Below are 24,055 nucleotides of genomic sequence, written 5' to 3'. Positions count from 1 at the left end.
CTGCATTGACCTCCAAGTCACTTAGTGTGACCATGACCTTTGTGCTGTGGGGGCTGCATTGACCTCCAAGTCACTTAGTGTGACCATGGCCTTTGTGCTGTGGGGGCTGCATTGTCCTCCAAGTCACTTAGTGTGACCATGGCCTTTGTGCTGTGGGGGCTGCATTGTCCTCCAAGTCACTTAGTGTGACCATGACCTTTGTGCTGTGGGGGCTGCATTGTCCTCCAAGTCACTTAGTGTGACCATAACTTTTGTGCTGTGGGGGCTGCATTGACCTCCAAGTCACTAAGTGTGACCTTGACCTTTGTGCTGTGGGGGCTGCATTGACCTCCAAGTCACTTAGTGTGACCTTGACCTTTGTGCTGTGGGGGCTGCATTGACCTCCAAGTCACTTAGTGTGACCATGACCTTTGTGCTGTGGGGGGCTGCATTGACCTCCAAGTCACTTAGTGTGACCATGACCTTTGTGCTATGGGCATGAAAGTTATGTTTCACACAGACCTATTCTACTTCTGAGTAGTTTGAATAAAATGTGAAAGTTAAAGTTTTTACTAATGGCCAGCCACGCCAACAAGTCTATTACAATTACTCCACTTCTGTTCTTCAGACAAGCTGAAAATGGAAATTATTCTGAACTAGGCTACACATATTTGTGACCTTGTGTGCTGTAATATGTGGGAATCAGACACACAATCAATGAATGTCAGTGTTTAGATTTAAATAGTTTATTCATATACAGTTACTTATGATACACAATAATCAAGTTAGTCACACTACAACACTATCATTAAAACACTGTCATTTGGTAAACTGATGGGACATGATGAAATAAACATTACATGTTCAAACATAGCCACAAATAAGTCTAATAAAAATAGCATCAAACCATAAACATAGTATTTAAGGCTATATTAAATGAATTTGGATTCAATACATCTGTTATTTACACAAGTATGTTAAAGTTATTTTCCCTTGAAAAATAAGATCAAAGTAAAAAAAAAAATTCCTCTATACTATGTCAGGCATACATATTATTTTGGCTAAATGAATTTGCATTTAATGATTTTATTTTTTTACAGAAGTGTTTTTTATTTAAAAGTAGTGTTCCTATCTTGAACGTTCCATTTAACTTCCCGATGTATTTAGGTTCACTATAAACTTTATCTATTTAACTTATAACTTTAGTTATACTTATTATCAGTTTACAAAAGTTAAAGCTCAATTCAATATGATAATATACAAGTACAAGTTAGGCTGACACTCTAAGCTCCCAATGCCTGAAAAAGCCCCTAAACCCTACAGCAATGACCACAATTCTACATACCGGGGTAAAAATTATCAAAAATAAAATAATCAATAGACAACTCTTAAAACTGAAAATCCACACATCATTCCTTTACTGCTTAACAGCATTTACACCCATTTCTATGGTCTACTATTGCCTGGACCAGTATACAACACAAATTTTAACAACACCAATATGAAGTTTCTTTTACTGTCTATATACCTGCCAAAGTAAGCACTATGGCCTTGATCAGACAGAACGGAATACTCAAGACATTCATTACACTCATTCTCAGTAATCTAACTAGTCCAGTCCAAGCCAGGCACATTTTCCAGTAATCTAACCAGTCTAGTCCAAGCCAGGCACATTCTCCAGTAATCTGACCAGTCTAGTCCAAGCCAGGCACATTCTCCAGTAATCTAACCAGTCTAGTCCAAGCCAGGCACATTCTCCAGTAATTTAACCAGTCTAGTCCAAGCCAGGCACATTCTCCAGTAATCTAACCAGTCCAGTCCAAGCCAGGCACATTCTTTTGGTAGCATGATCTTATGTTTCTTATCATTTTATGATTTGTTGAAGATTCTAAACTTTCTGTTACATAATCAGGAATTTCTCACCTCTGGCGTTGCTTATCCCTAGTCTAGACAGTTCAACCACTTAATATATTCAGCTCCAACATATATGACTTAAGTCTCCACCATTCTGTTGTCCTGGTCAGACATTCTGGTGGTTGTTTATTGCTTTTGTATTGTTTATATCTGTAACTCGGAAGTTGGCCTGCCGACATTCTCTTCTATTTATTTATAATATTCACTAGAAAAGTAATGACTCATACTTTCTAGTGCTTGTTGCAAGTAATTTCTTGTCTTAACATTCTGTTGCTATGACAATGGAAAATTTCCCAAACTTTCAAAGTTGCTCTTTTGTACCACTTATGCCTGAAACTTTCTAGTGTTTGTTAAGTCCTCGCCTAGACATTGTCAAGCTGAGAGGATAGTCTGTCGACATTCTCTTTATCGTCTTTGCTCACTTTTGGCACCAACATCTTCCGCGCTATAGCCAGTCGTGTCTGCTCGGCTTTCACTGAAGATGAAAAAACAGTGGTCAACAGTTTACTGGATCATAACAGCAGTCAACAGTTTAATGGATCATAACAGTAGACAACAATTAAATGGATCATAACAGCAGTCAACAATTTACTTGATCATAACAGCAGTCAACAGTTAAATCATAGCAGTTTACTTGATCATAACACCTGTTAACTGAATCAAAACAGCAGTCAACAGTTTACCGAAATGTAACAGCGGTCAACAGTTAACTAATCATTACAGCCGTCATGAGTATACTGAATCATTACCAGCATTCACTTTCACAGGAATATAAAGCAACAAGATCATGGCAAGTGCATGCAATCACACATCTGATCTTCTCAGTTAATCAATGGGAATAATTCATGTATTTTAACCTTGCTGCACACAATGTGACATCCGTTATGTCATTTGGAATATGTATACAAGTTTCATAGTAATATTTTGAATGTTTCAAAGTTATGGCTGACATTTAAGATTTTATTGTACATTAATAACAACATTAAGCGAAGACTATGACAATTCTGCTGACTGTTTTCATGGAAAAAAAGCTAATTTAGTAATGATGATTATAATGAAATAAATCATTGATGATTTAAAAAGTTTAAGTAACAGATTCATGTTCTTTGAAGTTTCACAAAAGAAGAAAGAACCTCATATATATATTGTGCACATGGGATTTTGTTTCTGCTGCACAAGTAAAACCAGAGTTATGGCCCTTGAGTTAGCTAAAATTGACTTGTGACACTCCAAACTTATTTCACAATATATTCACATGGTGTTATTCACTTTTTATTATATGCACAAAGCAGTTCCCTGAAAAATACCTTTTGATGTGCTTGAAGATGCTACGTACAAATTGTCACCCTGGCGAAGTTTTCTGGAAAAGATCAAGTAGAATGAGCATTACATACAATCTGATAACACCACAATTTTGATTTATCATGCCAACAATTTGTCAACAAACGCTAATTAAATAGGCTTTACAGAAATATAGTTTAGAATAAATGAAACAAAAGTTAAATCAAAATTTATTTTTCCCTTGATCACAGAATAATAAATTTTCTCTTCTGCTTACTTGTGAAAATGTTGCTTTTTATGACTACTCCGTGAAATAAAATTCTTACACCTAAAATTTGACCAAAATCCTGTGTGTCGCTTCTTTCATCTGTACAAGCCTTTGCCATTTTTAGGATTGAAGAAGTTACTTAATATTATAATTTGACATTTGAATAAATGGTTTAAGTGCCATTTCCATCTATAAATTAGTAGGGTTTTTGTACATAAATGGTATGACAGGTCTCTTTAGTTTGTAAAGCTCACAAGAGGTAGTATGAACGTACGTGTTTAGAGGCAGAGGCCTGTAGCTGACTTGAGTCCGATTTCTTCTTCTGCTACCTCCATCACTGTAAAGAAGGAATGAACTACAATGAACTGAATAATGCATCACAAAGCATTACATATGACAGGTCCTTAAGGATAAGTATTACGTTTTACCACTGAAATAATTTATCTTAGCCTTTCATGGAGATAACGACTTTCTGTTTTCAAAGTAAGGCTTTACTAATATGTTTTGTATAGTGTCAATCCTTGGTACCCAACCCTTTCTAGCTATCCTGAAAAAAAAAAGCAATAAGCCCCCCAACCCTGATTTTTTTTTTACGACATGAGTGACATCCTATGTTTTTGAATATAAACACTTGAGCCTCATTTGTCCATTCTGGACCTTTCTCAAATATCAAGATAAATTTTCACTGCAAAATGAGTTCAAATAAAACTTGTCTTGAAGTGTGTTGTTCATGGGGGTCACAATCCATCAGGAAGCCTAAAACCTATCCCTCTGCAGACGAAAAACATAGAACCACTTTGGAATGGCCTTATAAGAAACAGACTTCTTATTTATTATAAATAATGACATAACATTACACAATTTTTGATACAGTGGTTGTAAGTTGTTTGTGAAGGTACTTTCAAGGGCAAATTTAACAGTGTCAGCAGATTATTCTATGTCCTGTGATAAAGTTCCTCTCTTCTATCAGTGAGGTTAATATTATTTCATTTTTTTAACATAAGCCTACTGCTTTTAAAATCATTTACTATTCCCAATATTCATGTATCCAGTTTGTTAAGCAGTTCTTGTCCGCTGTAGACTCCATTCACAAACCATTTCAGAAGACTCAACCAAATGGTTGCTTCTTTAGTATCAGAATGCCCTGCAGTTGAGAACTACTGTACATCTAAGCCAGTATTTACCATGCTTCTAAAGCTGCCATGCTGAACCAGTGATCAATTCCTAACAAGCAATATTCACCACCCACCGAGCTCAGCAGTCGAACATTTACAATGACTAACTATAATCATTCAAACCCTGTACACATACTTTGGCAGAATCTGTTCCATGAGGGACATGAGATATATTTCATATCCACAAGTGGGACCCGTTTGTGTGTGTGTAGGTGTTATTTTACAACACCATAAGACTTCCCGTGGGTATAGGACACAGTGAGGGTGTAAGTCTTGTTAGGTTGTTAAGTATAATGCACAGACAGAATGTAACCCTGGTTAGAGCTACTCTGGTTCTTGAATGGATCTGACACACATGACCCCCATTTGTCTGAATAGGCATTATCTAGAGACTTCCCATGAACAGGCAGTTCAGATTTCAAAGCAGGTGGATTCATCCAAAGACGGTGGCCGTGTTTGTTTTCAGCATTGTTATACTTTTCCGTTAACATTTATAATTAATTGAAACCCAGTACAAACCCATTTTCTGCATCCATCTCATCAGGCAGTTCCTCTTCTACAACAGCTTGCGCCTTTTCTCCAAGAGTTGCTGTCTTTGAAGTCAGCATTGTCAGCCGTTTTTTCAACATCGCAATACTGTCCTTTTCATTCTAAAGGAAAAATATTCAGGTACAGGGGCATTTAGTTAATTTTGAAATACATTTTACAAGAGTTTGTCTTAGATTCTACTAACATGCGTTGTCTTGTCAATATGAAGAGTTATCAAATTTTTGACAAGGACTAATATACATTTATGAAATCAATTAACAGTGGTCGAAATTAGCACAAGCCCGCAAGTCCTGCACTGGTAAAATGTCTTCCGGGCTTGCTCAAATTCTGAATTTTATATAGCAGGGCTTGTTCAAAAATATGATTCCATGCAATAGTATAAGATTTCGTGCTTGTTCATCCAAAAGTCTAATTTCAATGACTGAATTAATTTATATTAATATAGAGTTTATGCTAATGAGTGATGGGAGGGTGCTGAATCCTGTCCTTGTTTGGTAGAACCCCTTTGCCTTTTTAGAGACCAGCATGTGGTTCCCTCAACCTTCACAAACGACCAAACATTTTGACTGAACCTCTATACCAACCTTGATGTCCCGCTCTGGACTGGCCTTGGCCTTCTTGATTCTCGGCGTCTGGTCATCTGTCTGGGCCTCTTTCACCCTCCGTTTACTTGTGCTCTTCCCCAGGCGCGTGGATTTACCTCCAGTCTTTTTTCCTTTTTCTGTGATCTTGGGCCCTGCAGGAGTTTTTTCTGGCAAGCTGCAGACAAATTTTGAAAGGTTAGTTTATACTTAATATTCAATTTAGCTCAATTGTTAAGACAGCTATAAAGCTGATACAAATCCTTCAGGAGTCTGTTTTTCCCTTGGTAGAAACCTGTATTGGTTAATTTGCAGGGGCCAGGAGGTGTAATCAATATCATTGTAATTCAGAGTTGCTTGGTATCATATGGCATTGACCACATAAAACCATGTGTTTGATTCTATCAAGACGTTTTATGACTATAATCAATTTGATATCTGAATATTTTTAAAGCATTAGTTCAGCAATATTTGTCTCTAAGATCTTAAAGTGACACTCATATTTAAAATCGAAACAACACATGTATTACAAACATAAATTTGAGTGATAAACCTTTAACATAAATTTGAGTGATAAACCTTAAACTACTTAATAAATAATGCATTTATGGAATATATTAAATACCGAGTATTTAATAGCTAAAATGCAAAAAATATTAAATGACTGGTGAGTGCTAAAAGATTTACAGTGATAAACTATTGTTTCATAAGGTAGTAAAATTGTGTTTTCTGCATGTTTCTTAACCTTTTCTTTCTTTCAAATTAAACATGGTATCCTTCATAAAAACCTTTGTTTTTGATATTATGCTTATTTTTTTCGGTAAATTAAAACAATTGTATTGATTGTGGTACATCATATTTTGGAGTAAAAGTGCATCTTTAAATGAACGAGACGTATTCATTTTGTGTTATGTGTTTGTGATCACTTTTCAATTGTCAACAAAAGAAATGGCATGTCACTTATGAAAATATATAACACAAAAGTTTTCAACATGTACCTTTCCTGTTTTTCATCCGTAACTTTCTTCTCATCTACAGCACGCTTTTCACTGTCCTGAAAATATTTGTACATGGGGATTGAAATCTGTCTAGATCATAGTCATTATCGATAAATATCGGTCAAGCATTTTCATCATTTTTTGTATTATGTAATCGTTATCAGTTTAAAAAAATGCTTAAACTTAAGTGGTTTAAAAGAAGAACAGACTGTATGTAAATCTTGTACATTTATTTTAATCTTAATTAACAATGAGTGTCACCATTAAACAAAAAACAAAATTCTTATGCTGTATTTTTGTTATTTGGAAGTAATTTTTTCTATCATATGTTTGTGGTTTTAAAGCGGCACTTTCACAAAACAATTGTCTTGAAATGAGCCATTTTTTTTGGTGAATGTCTGGAAACCAGTGATAAATATATTAGTCTGCTGACAGAAAAATCAGAAAGCAGTTTTTCATATTTTCGGTCAAAAGTTGATGTTTAATGGCTAAAAGCTTGACTAATGTTTTCAGTAATAATGAGTTTTTCGGCATAAATCATCAATTTTCAAATATTAATATTAGGGATGCAAACGAATATTCGAATATTCGATCAAACGTTTGGTATTCGAATGTCAAAATCGGTATTCGAATATTCGAAAAAAAAAAATTCAATAAAGAGAACAAAACACATTTTGCCTTCATCACTGATGTTGTTTATAAAGCTCGTTTATCTTGTTTTTACAACGATTGGCCCCTAATCCCAGAGGTGTGAATGTGATGACTAGACACGCGACATGTGTCATTTAGGGACATTTCGTCGGGTACTATAAAAAGTCCCCCTACTTTTACAATAACTGGCTAGGGATCGGCTTTAACACCAATGTGTTGTCTTGGCTGCAAATTATGCTGTGCAAAATAGCGCAAAACGAGGTGATGATATAAATGCCACAATAATGTAATATTGTGCTCAATAATGTTGTTGCATATATGTGCTTTAAACTGTTTTCATCTTTCAATACAATTTTCGTGCTTTGAAATGGATTTTTGAATATAATTCCTCTATTGTTGTACAATAAATAAGTCGAATCCACTTATGTTTTCGTTTTACTATTTTACTAGTTCCCGAGTTGGTTTGAGTTTTCCATAGTTATATTTAGTCAGTTTAGAGGTCAATCTCAGAACGAGGCTGATCATCCTACGGAAAGACCTTCCATTGGCGCAAAACACTGTTTTACTAGGAATCCATCTAATTTCACATTGTTTGCAAAAGGCAGCGGAATTGAATTATTCGATTTTGTTGTTTGTCTGTTTATAATGTATTGCTTTTTACTTCCTGAAAATGGAGAATTTCAAAGGCTCATTTGGGGAAATCAGGGTCCGCCGCGCGTACTGGATACGACAAAATAGGGTTTAAATGCCCCGGCTATTACTTTAGCGAATAATAATAGTAGTTTACTACATCTTCTAAAATATGTATTTCGCTAATCGAATATTCGAATATTCGATCGAAAGAATTACCGAATATTCGAATATCTGTTTTGCCATTCGTTTGCATCCCTAATTAATATGTTAAAATGGGATCTGATTTTTTGTCAGGATTCTTATATCTCTGGTTTCCAGACATTTAAGCAAAAAGCGTCAAAACGGACAATCTGTTAGGAGTGCAGCTGAATGCAAATAGTGCACTGTTGTCCTTATTTTTTTCTTTTAATTTTAGAGAATACAGCCACATAATGGTAATCACAATTGCCAATAAATTTTGGGTGACATCAATCCTAAATGATTTATTTTTTTCAACAATGCTCAATCATTCTTTGTAACTATCTGTGAGATATTCAGAAGAAACCTACAAGAAACACATGTAATGGACGAAACATGATTTTAGCGATCAAACTATAGTGGAATATAGCTAAACAAGTATCCCTTAACTCAATTCCATTTTTTTAATATAAAGGACTTCTACTAAATCTGCAAAAAACCTATAATAATCATTTAAAATTGAATTAATTTTTTTATTCTTTATTGAACTGTTTATCTCAATGAAATATAGAAACTCGTTAACTTGATCTTCGTATAAAAGGGGATATATGTTGTTACATGGGGCACATTTCAATGAATCAATTAATACCATAACAGTCTTAAAAGAATTAAAATTTCTGGAATTGATTAGTTTTCTTTAAGTACAGACAGATAATGTGCTAATGTAATTGTTTCCTGCAATTGAAGACTTATGGTGTAAATCATTACTGTGCATTCTGAATGAAAACAATTAGATCCAATTGATTCCAGGTCATTGTACAACAACAACATGAAACTAAAACTTTGTCAGGTTCTTCAACTTCTTTATGATGTGAGACTGTGTTCTGTATTTAGTTCAAAGGGTCTAAGCCAGGTTTTAAAAAGAGCAGGTTGTTGCAGAAGGGGGATAGGGTTCTTACTTAAGGGAGAAAAGGGCACACTGTTTCAAGCTGTGAAGACTATTATGAATTTGATAGAAAATGTTAGGATTTGTGTTAAACTGAAGTAATATTAGGTTTCACCTGCCAAATATGTAAGTCCTGAATGTTTTTATAATTTTAAGTTTTAAACAGAACAAAAGAAATATTTGATAATATTAAGCATATAATTCTGAAATGGCAGCAAGGCGCCCATACTGGTCTTCATGAGGGCAGAAAGATGCCACAAAAAAAGGATGGGGTGAAGCACCCTTCCATTACTCTTCAGCTTAAACCCAACTCCGTTTAAACTAATGCATTTCGGCTCAATTGTGAAGGCAGCTAAGATCTAATCACTCTCAAGTCAGTATTGTAGGTTGAAACCAGTACACGATTTTGAGAAGCCGCAAGAAAGTTCCCCTGGTGGGTATCAAACCCAGAACCTCTTGGGACAGGTGAGAGGTGGACACCTACCGTATATAAATTATCACAAGACCACTTTCAACTCTTTTCAGTTTTCAGCTTTTTGTACAATGAGTACCATAAAGTAACAAACATTCAAACAAATGATTTTCAGTTGACTTACCGTGACAAGTTCTCCTTTTGCCTTCATATTATCATTATTTGTTTTGTCATCTGGCTTTTCTTTCTTCTTTCTTACCGACTTTTTAACCGATTTTGTTCTTTTGACCTCAGTGGAAGGTTTTGTTATTTCACTATCACTTTCATTGTCGTCATAATCATAGTTGACATCTTTTCTTGATTTCCTCCGTTTTCTATTTTCTTTACTCACAGACTTCTGCTGTTCTTCATCCTTTGCTAAAATTTCTTCCATCTTTTCCAAATCGTCAAATACATCATCTGGATCTAAACTCTTAATTCTCTTTGATTTTCGACCCCTGTCTCTGTTCACAATCTTATCTAAGGCTGCAAACTTATCATCCTCAATCTGCTTTGAATTGTAATTTTCACCAGTATCTTTTTCTTCAGCAATAATGGCATTTTCATTTTCAGTCTTTTTAACCTCTTTGCCTGATTTCCTTGAAGATTTTCTTTCCACAGTCCTTTTAGGGATACTATCACATTCTGAATCACTATCTTCCACAACAAATGTTCCTTCAAGAGCTTTCTTATTACAATCTTCAGGTTCACCACTAGACTCTTCTGAATTTAGAACAAGTACAGACCTGGACCTACTTCTTCTCTTAGTATCTTTGTCCACATGTGACTTTTCATTCAGACTAAGTTTATCCTCAATTGCGTCACATGTCTCTGTGAATTTTCTGTGTTTTGAGCGTCCTCTACTCTTTCTTTCTATCTTGACATCATCATCATTCTCCTTCTCCGAGTCATTTTCCAGTTCATTACATTCTGTGCTTTTCTGTGCCTTTGATTTGGACATCACATTTGTCTTAGCATCCCTCTTCCCTTCTACAACTATAACGTCATCTTCATCATCAACATCATCATCAGTTTCATCTATGACAATTTTTCTAGCTCTTGATCGTGAACGACATCGACTGGAGATGCTTTCTTTCTCTTGTTCAACAGATTCAACTTGATCTTTTGGTTGTTCCTTGTTCTTTACTTCTCTTGCTCGTGACTTGGACCTTCCCTGTCTTGAAACAGTTTCCACTTCATCTTTTTTTTCTTCGTTATCTCCTACCTCCCTTGCACGTGACTTGGACCCTTCTCGTCTTGAAACAGTTTCAACTTTATCCTTCTTTTCTTCATTATCTTCTACCTGCCTGGCACATGACTTTGACCTTCCGTGTCTTGAAACAGTTTCGACTTCATCTATCTTCTCTTCGTTATCTTTTACAGCTCTGGCCCGTGACTTGGACCTTCCTCGTCTTGAAAAGGTTTCAACTTCATCTTTCTTTTCTTCATCATTTTCTACCTCCCTGGCACGTGACTTGGACCTTCCTCGTCTTGTAACAGTTTCAACTTCATCTTTCTTTTCTTCATCATTTTCTACCTCCCTGGCACGTGACTTGGACCTTCCTCGTCTTGAAAAGGTTTCAACTTCATCTTTCTTTTCTTCATCATTTTCTACCTCCCTGGCACGTGACTTGGACCTTCCTCGTCTTGTAACAGTTTCAACACTATTTGAATCATCTACATCACTTACTTCAACATCATCATCGGTTTTCCTAGCTCTTGACTGAGATCTTCCTCTTCTTTGCTGTGCTATTTCAGTCTTTTCTTCAGCTTTTCTTCTTTGTGACCTTCCCCTGGACCTACTAGCAGATCTAGCTCTAGATGATTTTTCAGGAACCCAATCTTCATCTTCTGAATCATTCTTTCTAGTTTTAGACTTGGATCTTGTGCCTGATTTTGACCTTGACCTTTTAGACTTCTCTGGTTTCTCATCTGGGCAACCTTTGAGGGGTAAATAATAAATATGTTCATCTGGTTTGGGCTCTGGTATTTTGAAAGTCGATTTTCCATTTGATATGATGCCTTCTCTCATATTTTTCAGAGTTCCCGACTGAACAACACTTTCATTCATGGAGAGATCGTATACATTTTTAGCTGCAGGTTTGGGGAGCTGATCTAGAGATACTGTCGGAGTTCTATCTCCAAAATTAAACATATCTCGGTCATCGCCGGTTTTTCTTTCCTCTTTTTCAGGTGTTACTGCTATCTTTTTCTTCGACCTAGCTCTGCTAGTATTTTCAGGAACTGGCTTTCTTGTTCCGTCAGCTTCTTTTCTACCAACATTGAATGTAAACACTCCTGGCTTCTTAGTCCTTACTTCGACTGCTGCTCCAGAGTTTTCTGAATTATCAGACTGGTTTAATGTTTCTTGTTCTTTTGCTGAATGTTTACTTCTAGCTGCTTTTTGACTTTCTTGCTTGTCTGCCTTTTGTTTTGACTTTGTCACCGTATTACCTAACGTGTCTGTATGCTTGTTCTCTAAAACTTTTTCTGTGTTTTCATTTTTCTTATTCTCTGTACCAGTTTTTTCTACAGTTTGTTCAGAATGTTTAACTCTTACAGCCAGATCTTTTGAAACATCAGGAGGAATATTTGGACTGGTTTTCGAAGATCTAAATCCTTCTAGGAGCCTGCTGGAATCTATAACAGCTGTTAATTCCATGTCAGTGTTGAAATACCTAGTTGGTTCATCGCTAAATGTTGGTTCAAAGATTGGTGATTGACTTCTAGCTGCTTCTGAACTTTGTTTAAATGTTGCTAGAAAACCATTTAAGTCAACTTTATCTTCAACAACTGTATCTGGTTGTTTGTAAGGGGAGATATATGCACCAGGAGGGCTTCTCAGCAGAACATTTGTTGGTTTGAAGGGATTTTCAATGCCATTGTAATTCTGTTGCACAACTATCTCTGGCAATGGCCCTGACTGTTTTGCTGATTTGCTCACTTTTGTTTTTTCAGACTTGGAAAGCTCTTTTGATGACTTTTTGGAGCTCAATATTTTGCTTTTATTAGTAACACTGTTCTTTCCTTCCTCCTGTTTTTTTCTATCATCCCTCTTAGAAACAATAGCTTTTGGTACAACAAATGTGTCTCTCCGCCTGTCTTTCTCTGCGGCACCTTTACTGTCCTTTATTTGATCTTCATTTTCAGTCGTGGGATTGTTACTCTGTTTTTCACTAGCAATAGGAGATCCAGACACAAGATCAGCTGAAAAATTCATTCCAAACCCAAACGCACTTACATCAGCCTCCTGTCCCAAGTCATGTTCAATTTCTTTAGGCTGTGCATCAACAACAGATATGTTACATAACTTTTCTTTTTTCTTCTTTTCCTTCATTCTGTTGACTCTTTCAACATTTTTCTTTTCAACAACTTTGACGTCTTTCCCTAATTGGACTTTTGACTTTTCATTAGATTTTTCTTCCTCTCTGTTTAAAAACTCCTTTGTTTTTGCCTGTTTGTTGCTTTCCACTTTGGGTTTGTCGTTTGTTTTGTCTTTCTCTTCAGTGGAGCTTTCCTTTGATCTTTCCAATTTGTGATTATCAATTATCTCTTTCACATCTTGTTTAGTCTTCTGTTTGGAATCCAGTGTTTTAACTCTTTCACTTCTTGGAACTCTCTGCGGAAGTTTTGAGGTCTGCTTGCTGGATATTGGATCATTTGTAGTTTCTAAAACTGAAACATATTGTTATGATTGGGGTTAAATGATAGATTATTCTGAATATCAAATAGTTGTTTCAAGTGGTTTGAGCTTTTAAAAGATGCCATTTTCCCTCCAATCAATGCATCAAGGTATAGATAAAGACAAACAGATGCACATCAATACTTCCTTTACAACAAGAGCACCCTGAATGGATGTTAACGCACACCGTTTTTATGTCATTGAAACAAGGATTGGCATCATCACAAGCTATAAGGTTAAGGGCCTGCTACACACATGCATACCAACTTTGTCAGGGGCAACATGTGTTTAAGTAATGATTTGCGTGACTGATGTCATTATCAGGGTATGAACCCAGTTGGGTTGGTTAAAGTGTGTGGTCATGTGTCTGAATGAAGGCTCCACACCATGATTCCCGATCTAAACATATATTAAGATGTTGCTTCATCGGAAAATATATTCATTTAAGGAATGGAAAATGATGTGTAAATAAAAAGGACTTTATAAATGTGAATATCTCGAACATTTTTAGCCTTCCGACAACATCATGTTTATGGCAGTACATTGATTTTTCTCTTCTTAAATATCAAATATCTATGAATGACAGTGGCCATAGAAAAGTAATAAATATCAAGTTACATGTCTATGGGTGAACCAACCTGACTCAAGGGGTGTAGCTGTGAACATTGGCTCGCCCTCATCTACGAGGATTGACTGTTCTGCGATCATGCTCATGTCGTGAGACCCAGTATGGTGAGAGGTGACAGCCTTTGGTACATCTGAGATAGGCGCGGTGGTCTCTGATCTGAACACCTCCCTTTGCAACAATATTGATGACAAGGTATGTGAGATTTTAAATGTATCACACAAATGTAACTTTCTAAAACATGTTTAAAAGTCGTAACTGATGAGTGGATATAACTGAAATTACCATTTAACTTTTTCTTTATAGGACCTCCCTTAAGAAGAAGCATACAAGAGCACTAACTGTTACAAAATATGTCTGTTCTTATTTTAGGACACCAAGTTTGGTGATAAGTTGTTAGACTTTAAGACAAATTAAGGGAGCAGACACTAAGTATGTAGTTTTGGGCAATTCAAGGGTTATAACGTGACCCAGATATTCTGCCTGGGCACATTTTGTCCAAATTTGGTGATGATATGACAAAGGCATCAGCATGACCTGTTTTATGAAGGGTGCAGTACTTCTCTAACAAAAAGGGGGAGAACACTTGACCTCATTTACAATTCCAAAATTACTACTTTTTTCACACACATAATTTGCAAAATTCACAAATCTGAATAATTTAATAAATTAATATATATCTAGAATTATGCTCCTCCATCCTTTTGTGATTGGTCTTGTTAATTTTTTCGAAACATGTGTATGTGTATTTTTACAGTGAGCTATGTTATAAGACCCCATTTAAACCAATATCTACATGTCTTATTGTCATTACTTTAAAAGTGTGGCTTTCTCACAATTTGGTGTTTTGTGTCGCTGTTTTCACAGTTCACAGACCAATGGCCCCATTCACAAAAAGGCAAGAAAAAACATAGTATTATAGATGCATTACAACCAACCTTCTAGGCCCAACTCTACTGGTAGTCACAGACGTATCTGAGGTTGATTCCTGTGGCCCGTCCCCCAGTGAGGACATTCTACTTCCCCCGACATCTGTGCTCCGTCGACTGTACAGCACACATTTGTCGTACAGGACAGTTATAAACTGGCTGGACTGAACCATCGACTGTGACAAATCCTCAACTACCTTCTTCACCTGCAGCATGTTTTGCTGTTAAAATAAATAAGAGAAGACTTTATTTTAAAGTTGACAAGGCAACAATACAATGAACATAAAGAGTTTTTTAATTAACCAACAGATTTTCAGCCTGCTGTTGAACCAAACCAGATAATAAATTGGAAAACGGAGTTAGAACAGAATGATCAATTTCATACATTTGTTTATTTCTCCATCAAATATCTATCAAAAATGGGATGTTAAAAAAAAATGCTGCCATAACTGAGTGAAAAATTGGATGAAGTGCTTAAATAATAGTGTTAATAAACAAGTGAAAATTGCTTTTTATTTTATAGCCATAGATGCTGTGTAATGTGTCAGAACCATATTTTGGGAAAGAAAAAAATATATGAATATACACAATATGTCTGGAGTCACTTCCATCTTAAGTTTGACGTTCGAGACTCAAAAAGCAAATCTTGTATTGATTTTGTTATTTGTTTATTAGAAGGTTAAAAAGTAAATAGCTATTTAAAATTTTTTCTAAAAAAAAAATACATTTGGTTCAGGTTACCCGACCCTACCTACGGAATAGGCGCCGACCCTACCGTTTTTAAAGTCCGTTTGAAAAAATAATAATTAAAAAACTAAAATAAAATAAAATAATAAGTTTAAACCTTTAACACTATTCTCCAATGATGAAAATGATATTCTTATATAAAGCCTAATAAAAAAAATAAAAAATAAAAAGCCTACCTACAAATATACCCTATCTATTTTTGAAAAGGAAGTAACCCTAACAAAACAATTTTTTTTTAGGCCTAAGCTATTAGTTTTAGCCTAACCTCTATACGTCCCTTAACCTCCAACTCAATCTGGTCATCTTGGATGCCAGCCACACGTCGAAGCCGATTTATTTCAACACACTGCTCCTGGTTCAATGCCAATAGCTGTTTTTCCGTCTGCTTCATAAGACGTATCTCCTCGCGTGCCTTCGCGAGATTCTGAGCCAAGGCTCGATTGTTTGCTCGCAAGGTTTGTTTCTGAACTGAGGCATTTAGAACTGAAACAATAAAACAATTCATTGAGTACATGCTTGAAATTAACCTTCAAAGTATCTATTTAAAAACACCCCAGTGTCTAAAAGATCAATTGTTGGTGAAATAATTATACATGAGTTTGAGTTTGATTGCAACCATTTGAAAAAAAAATAAAAAATTGTATAGTGTAGCATTTAGAATTGACCAAGAAAACTAGTTTATGACTCCATGTTACCCAGTTCCAAACTAATCTAAGATTTCATCAAGGCAAACATTCTGATCAAGTTTCATGAAGATTGGTCAAGATATATTGCAAAAAAATATAGCCCCTAGAGTGTCCACAGGTTTTTTTTTAAGATTTGACCCAGTGATCTCATTTTTTACCCCACATGACCTACTAGTTTCAAACTATTAAAAGATTTCATCAAGGCAAACATTCTGATTAAGTTTCATGGAAATTAGAGCAGATGTATTGCCTCTAGAGTGTTCTTAAGATTTCTGTAAGATATGACCTACATGATGTGACCTTATTTTTGACCCCATGTGACCCAGTTTCAAACTTTTCAACAACACTCAAGGAAAACAGTCTGATTAAGTTTCATGAATATTAGATTGCCTCTAGTGTGTTCCCAATATTTTTTCTAAGATTTGACCCAGTGACCTTTTTTTAACCCATATGACCCACTTTTTAAAACGCAGACGAAACTTAACCCAAGAGAACATTCTGACCGTGTTTGAACATAATCTGACCAATCACCACCACAAAATAGTTTCAGACAAGATTTTTGAATGATTTGACCTAGTGACCTGATTTTTTAATCACATGTGACCCAGTTTAAAACATGTCCAAGAGTTCATGAAGGAAAACATTCTGATCAAGTTTCATGAATATTAGACCATACATAATGCCTCTAGTATGTTCCAAAGATTTTTCTTAGATTTGACCTAGTGACCTAGTTTTGGACCCCAGGTGACCCACATTTAGAGTGGTGGTGATTTGATCAAGGGGAACATTCTGACCAAGTTTGAACATTTTCTGATCAATGCCTACCAAGATATGGACGGACAGAATGACGGACAACGCAAAAACAACATCCCCCTCCCGAAACTTTCGGTTCGGCGGGGGGTAATAAATGTAGATGTACATTCAAATACATAGGGGTTAAAATTAGCACAAGACGTAAACCCTGCACTGGTAAAATTAAATGCTTTCAGGGCTTGCTACATTTTCTAGATTTTTTTTAGCAAGGCTTGTTAACAATTTAGCACTGGTATAAGAATTCAAAAAATTTCATGAACAGAAACTGATAATAGTTTACAGTCCTGGGAAAGCCTTCGAATTATAAAATGCAAAAATAGCCCTTATTAAAATATCTCCCTGATGAGAAAATCATGTTTTTGCTTTATTTAACACCATTTTACATTTAAAACAAATCAATTCACTGTGTATGGACGATATGATAAAATATTCACAAAAATCACCACTGTGTAATAGTGTTCAAGGCTTTTTGCTTATATTCTGTCATGTTTTAAATTTCTCATTTGTCTCGCCAATTTTTGAGAAAACCGCATATAGACTTTCTGATAAAAGTCTCACCAGGAACACTTCCTTCCCAGTCAATGAGATTAAAAAATAACACACTAGGTTACACCTACAGCTGAATTCCTGCTTCTTGGAAACTGATCTTAGTTTTCCCTTGGAAATGTTCAGCTCAGACTTGTTTTTAACTCTCTTCAGTGAAACTTTCTTTTTCTTGCCACTGAATGCACCAAGTGGTGTGGTCATGTTTCCATTGCAAATGAGGGCCTCACTTCTCTCACATAGGGGGGTATCCATGCTTCGGGTGGAAAAGAACTAAGTTCTGAAACAAAAATAAATAAAATACTTAGTTAATACTACCGGTAATTCATTTTAGCTGGATTGTGAAGACAGCAGTAAATATCAAAGTCCGTGTCCTGGTGTCCATGGTGGTGTTGTCCAGGAACCCATGCCAACCTGTCTCTGGGTGAGTTTGGGTGAGTTTTCAAATGTGAGTCAGTCTATCTGTTTATCACATGGTAGTCTTAAAATTACTTGATACTTTAATAGACACAACATGTTTGGTTGGCCTTTCATTTCATGTATTTTAATTGTATTGACATATTTCTGGAATTGTCTGTTCTAACTACGTCCTGATTCCACCACGTCCTCACTACTCCTTCAAAACATGTCTGCTTACGCCCTTCACGTCCATAAAGACCATACCACGTCCTTATCGGTATCTACTGCGTCCTTTTCATGTTGAACACGTACTGACTGCGTCCTGTCAGATTTTTTAGGATGTAGTGTGAATGTGGCCTAGTGTGATGGGGGCAAAATTGGTCCCTAACTTTGAAATGTGCATCTTCATTATTTAAAAAAACAAATCCCCAAAAAAAACCTACATGTTAAACTTAAAAACATGGGTAGATCTTTTATATAGTTCTACAATATTTTGTTTCAACAATACATGCTTTCTAATACTTTGTTCAAACAACCAAGACCATTTTAAATGCTTTAAACAGTGTGTAATATACATGCCGAAAATAGAAACTGTGTCTTTCAAGAAGTTTGTTTATAACAATCGCATGCCTTTTGACTTTAAAAATTAAGACATCATTAAAACTACATATGTACTACTGTTTGTCAACCATTGGAATATAATAAATAATTCATATAAAAAAAATTATCAGCAAAGTTCTGATTTAAAAAAAATATGAATTTAATGAATTTAAATTTTCAAATCCACCTGTGGCTTTACAGTTGGGAAAAAAAGCGCTTTAATTCCCAAAATTGGGAAAATATGATGAACATTAAAATGGTCATTTAAAATGACCAGTAACAAAGACACCTATTATGCACCAGTCAATTGTAACCAAGTCCCCCTCCCCACCAGGTCCCGGGGTATACCAGGGATAGCCAGGGAAATTGACCGTGTTTTTACTTTTCAGGTGACCCCGCAGTGCCGGGTAAATGCGGTTATGTCTTCCCTTTAAATATAGCGGGGAATGGGCCTTACCTTGGGTCCCTGGGGTGCGGGGTCATTTGGCGGGGATTTTAGCCGGGGTTGGCTAGAAGAAAGTCAAAGTCTCCGCTATTCCCCGGACCTTGGGGGCCGTGGTTACAATTGACTGGTGCATTAAAACTGTTTCAACTCTCTTTAATAACAGTTACTATCATCAAAACATGTAAAACATGATTTTTGTGCCAAATGATCCCAATAAAGCATTGACATTTTCTCACCAAACAAATTGCAATTTAAGCTTTCTGGTCTGGTGATATGTTAATTAAATGCAATATCTTAAAAAACACAATATTAAAAACAAAGTTACACTGAAATCATACATAAGTAACAAAAAACCACTTTTGTTGAGTCTTTTAACGTAGTATTTAACGGATTGAACCGGTTCCTGTTATGGTTGTGCGTTCGCATCGTGTTTAAAAGGCAATGTTTTACAAAATAAAAACTAAAGGCACACTTCATATTTGTTATGAATATATTATTTTATTCATTTCTGAGGGGAATGGATTAACTTTTTTTGGGAAAATATGACTATTTTTGGGGAAAATTAGACGATTTTCGGCCAGGGGAAACAGCCGTTATTCGGTGGTAAATTTCACGAAAAAAATTCACTGGTGTTTGATGGATTTCTGCTTCTGTTTGGACTACCTGGTTAATTTGTAAAGTTTTTAATATTCTTTGCACTGAAAGAGGCATATGCGTATGATTCCCATTTATGATTGAGTTTTCTCTTCAATCCATCTTTCTCTTATTAATGTCTAACCCCTGCTGGGGACCTAGGCATTTGTGTATCAAGCTGTGAGAATGTAAGTAAAAGTTGTAAAAGAAACCGAACTTATTAAAAACAAAGTTAAAATAAGACATACAGATTAGGTTAAAAGTAAAAGAAGTTTGAAAACTCCCTATGGCGAGACATGTAGAACCTAACCGACATCTTATAACCCTAAAGGATATTAAGCCTTAGTAGTATGTGAAAATATTGTCATGGAATCATGATAAGTTCTTGTATTATGTCTTATTACTAGTCCAAATAATTGTACTTTGACAGATTGTTTTTAAGATTTTTGATATGGCAAATCCTTCACATACAAATTGTTTTGTACGAAAAGTGGGTAGTTATAAATTCTGATCGGGATTCCGGTTTAAAGCATATTGGTCCATAAAATATCATAAAAACAAGAAATATTACCAGATAATGTTATTTTATATTAGTTCCGTACAAAAAATAAATATCCAACAAATAATTATGAGTTTGACAGGTTTTTCTTCATTTCATTCTGTCAAAACATAACGATATATACATGAAGGGCACCTGCAAGGCTTCAGTTCACAATTTAAAAACAATCGGAACATTTTGGCCATGGCCGAGTTGTTACGATTGTATTTACGAGGTCTATCTCGAAGCTTGCCGGAGGTGGCCGAGTTATTACGATTGGGTCGAGTTGTTCCGCTTGGCATAATTGTTGTCTGTGTCAGTCAACTTTTGTATTATTGGAAAGGTAAAGAATGTGTTTTAATGCTTTAAATGCTTTTTTTGTGTAAGTAACTTTTCACTTACATGGTAAAATATGAATATAAACCTTTATCCATTTCAACCATAAAATATTTCACTTAATACAATTTCAATATTTTTCAAACACACCCGGTTTTGGCACAAACCTGTTAAGAAGTTAGAAATTGGAAAATTCCCGTATAAAACGTCTATTATTTAAGACTAGTCCCATTACATGATAAAAATTCAGAAATGGGGCTTCTCAATCATACATTCAGATTTAGTCCACCTAAATGGCCATCAACGAGTCTTTTGACGATTTTTTTACCGTAATATGGCAGACTCGTGACGTCCACCATCCCAGCAAAAACTAGCAAGCGGTCCTTGCGCAGAGAATCCTCGCAGCCACAATTTTGAAATTATCTCCGTTATAAATTCAAATTTCTACGAAAATATTATTGCCTACTATTAAACACATTAAGTTATGTCAGTATGCCCAAAAAACATGTTAAGTTATCATTAAACACTTACAAGAGTCGATTGTTTATCAAGTATCCCGATATCGGTAAATCTGGGACAAATCTGACTGATGGTGTACATGCTTAACGGTATTCGTGACCCATAATATATTAATGTGAAAATAACAACTCTAATGACAAATTAAATCCAGTTCAGATCACTGTCGGATAAAAATTGAACAACTTTGTCATTATTATTCAACATCAATGCATATTATTACAGTATATCATTTGGGTGCAGGACGAAGTGAACCATTTCACAAGTGAACCAGTTCCTAAGTGTACCATTTCAGGACCAAGTGAACCACGTATGTATTATATAGTGGCTATTGTGTGATGGCACACTGCCTGAAAGGTGATAATAACTAGTAATTATCGCCATTTGAATGCATTACTTCACACATTTGCCACACTGTTAAAGATGTTTGTTTAGCTGTTAGAAATTGAAAAGGCATGAAACTTAAAGACTTTTACGTTTCATGACATTTAAAATAGTAGTTTTTTTCACTTCATGAAAGTAACATAAATACAATAGATGCATAAATATTATGATATTTATTACATATCAATAAATTAACAACACATGTTACAGTACAAAATAATTGAAACTATCCAAAATAAACCTTTTAAAGATATGACGAATAAGCAATTATATCAAATATACATGTATATGGTATTGTTCATAAGTCCATTGTGGATAATAAAGTCAAACAATTCAAAATAAATGTATTGCATAATATTGTAGCAACAAATTTAAATTTATTTACATTGAAGTTGAAGGATTGCCCTTAATGTATTTATTGTAATGAAGTAGAAGGCTACGAACACTTTTTTTATAAATGTCCATTTTTGACAACTTTCTGGAATGCTATACATGAGATTTTTTAAAGATGTGGAATACAGAAAGAAGTTAAGGATATATAGTAATAGGTTATAAAATTGACCAAAAAGAGTATAATATTGTAAACATTGTTTTAAGTCAGATTGCCTATTGCATAAATTTATAAGACATACTTTATTTGTGAAAGGATATCCAAACCGATAAATATTATGTACCATTTATATAATGATTTGAAAGTTCTTCAAACTCACTTGAACAATAAAAGCAATTCAAAACGTTTTTTGAACACTTTTGTTAATGAAATCACAATATACGGTTAAGGCATTATCAAAATGTTTACTATTCACCTCATTTGTTAAATGATACTGTTCCACTTCTATATATATTTATATATATTGTATGTAATGTTTGTTTTATATAAAAAAAAATAGACGTGTTGTCATGAACTGGCAGTTCCAAATAGAAAAAAAAAATTGATATAATAAAAGTCATATGCCACTATGTTCACAGCTTCTGTAAGTGAGCTGTTTACAAACTGATAAGGCCTATTAAAATTTGAGTACAATTATCCATTAATTACGCTTAAGACTTATTTGTTTTTGGGACATGATTGAGGTGTAAATAACAAACATAGAGAGGTTTTTGAACATATATTGAATAAAATTCAACAAAGTAGGATGTATTGATAATATATATTCATTATAAGGATTAAAAAAAGGTATTTTGTTGTTCATTTTTCTTTTCTTTTTTCAAAACATTTTTATATCAAAATACAAAATTCTAATAATTAAACACTTTGATATGATTAACAATATATTCTCATTACCTATAAATTGAATCATTTATAACCAGGAAAATAAAATCTGAAACATAATATAACATTAAGACAATATTCCCTATATAACATATAGATGGTTCACTACGTCTCACCAAGTGGTTCACTTAGTCCTGGTTCACTTGGGAAGTGGTTCACTTAGTCCTACATTCTATCATTTCACCCGTTGTTAAATGGTAGATATGTGTAGCGTTACAGGGATACATAAGAAATGTCAAAATAATAAAAAAAAGTATCCCTGATCGCTCATTATTGTAGCTACATTCAGATTATGATGCCTGCGTTTGATTTGTGAAAACAGGAACACTAAATTGTTAAAAGCTTAAATATTTAAAAATGAAGAGAGAAAAACTGATAAAAATGGGTCTTGATGCGACTATTATACTATTCAAGTTCAGGATACGTTATTAACACAAAACGTCACACATTTTCGAGAGCGTTTTTCCCTGACATTTTTATGTTTATTACAATAAGATGAAAATAAATATAACCATATCCATATAAAAGGAATGCAAATTCTTTACTCAAGGCTATAAATAAATAACTCAAGTATAGCAATAACAACAGAATCATCAAATTAAAAAAGAATGACCAGAAACATTAAGTATTGACGAATAATCCGAATATAAAACTTTTTCGAAATTTAACATGCCTTTTGACCACTTTACTAAAAATTCAATCATTAAACGTAACAGTCAAATGAAAACATACCAGAAGAGCATGATTCAATCTTTATGTTTCACAAATGCATTGATTATTTTTTAACATTTTGACACTTGTTTTCAAATCATCCGCTTCTATCTTGAAAGCGTTCATTTGATTGGTCATTTTTTTCCCTACTAAACAAAACGGCCAAATTAAAACGGTACCATTAAAAGCCCTTACACACTGATCTCCCCTTGCAATAGCCGTAGAGCTATATGACATTCTTAATTTACTTTGGATTAAAACGATACTTAAACAAATACAGTATACAATGTTTTACGTTGCAACAAGCATCGTAGTTTTATATCTATGTTGTTTTAAGGATAATCAGTAGATTCAGCGGACTAATTGTAAAAAATACACTATGAACTGGATAATAAAGTTGGACATCTAGAAAACTGTTAAAAAGAAAGTGCTCGTGCACCCGAGCTCTTCAATGTTAGTTTAATTTTTTGTTCATAAACGCTGTTTTATTACAAATGTACTTAAAAAGTGCAGGTACATTGGTAAAGGGGTTATACAACGAAAGAGAAGGAGGAGGAGGAGGTCATTTTCTTATGTTGTTAACTTGTTATTA

The 24,055-nt window shown here is 34.7% G+C and overlaps 1 protein-coding gene across 1 annotated transcript; it reads right to left on the bottom strand.

Annotated features, from left to right (window-relative positions):
- Positions 1-715: 715 nt before the first annotated feature.
- On the bottom strand, positions 716-23,584 carry LOC128235566 (uncharacterized). Its single transcript, XM_052950382.1, has 12 exons — positions 23,485-23,584; positions 17,703-17,908; positions 15,852-16,069; positions 14,849-15,060; positions 13,924-14,081; positions 9,749-13,278; positions 6,746-6,801; positions 5,751-5,925; positions 5,137-5,267; positions 3,717-3,779; positions 3,201-3,253; positions 716-2,368 (listed from the first exon to the last, which is right to left on the bottom strand). Exons 2-12 carry the CDS (start codon positions 17,881-17,883, stop codon positions 2,256-2,258), a joined length of 4,890 nt encoding a protein of 1,629 aa, XP_052806342.1. The 5' UTR covers positions 17,884-17,908; positions 23,485-23,584; the 3' UTR covers positions 716-2,255.
- Between the last annotated feature and the right edge of the window lie 471 nt (positions 23,585-24,055).

Source organism: Mya arenaria, chromosome 1 (genome assembly GCF_026914265.1).
Source record: "Mya arenaria isolate MELC-2E11 chromosome 1, ASM2691426v1".
NCBI classification, from domain to species: Eukaryota; Metazoa; Mollusca; class Bivalvia; order Myida; family Myidae; genus Mya; species Mya arenaria.
The sequence above is the reverse complement of the archived record's forward strand: the minus strand, read 5'-3'. Positions and strand labels throughout refer to the sequence as shown.

Coding starts and splice junctions, on each gene's coding strand:
- LOC128235566 (XM_052950382.1), bottom strand. CDS start 17,883: ATGGATACCCCCCTATGTGAGAGAAGTGAGGCCCTCATTTGCAATGGA. Junction 15,061..15,851: donor AGGTTAAGGGACGTATAGAG/GTTAGGCTAAAA, acceptor TTATTTTAACAG/CAAAACATGCTGCAGGTGAA. Junction 3,254..3,716: donor AGGCCTCTGCCTCTAAACAC/GTACGTTCATAC, acceptor GATCTTTTCCAG/AAAACTTCGCCAGGGTGACA.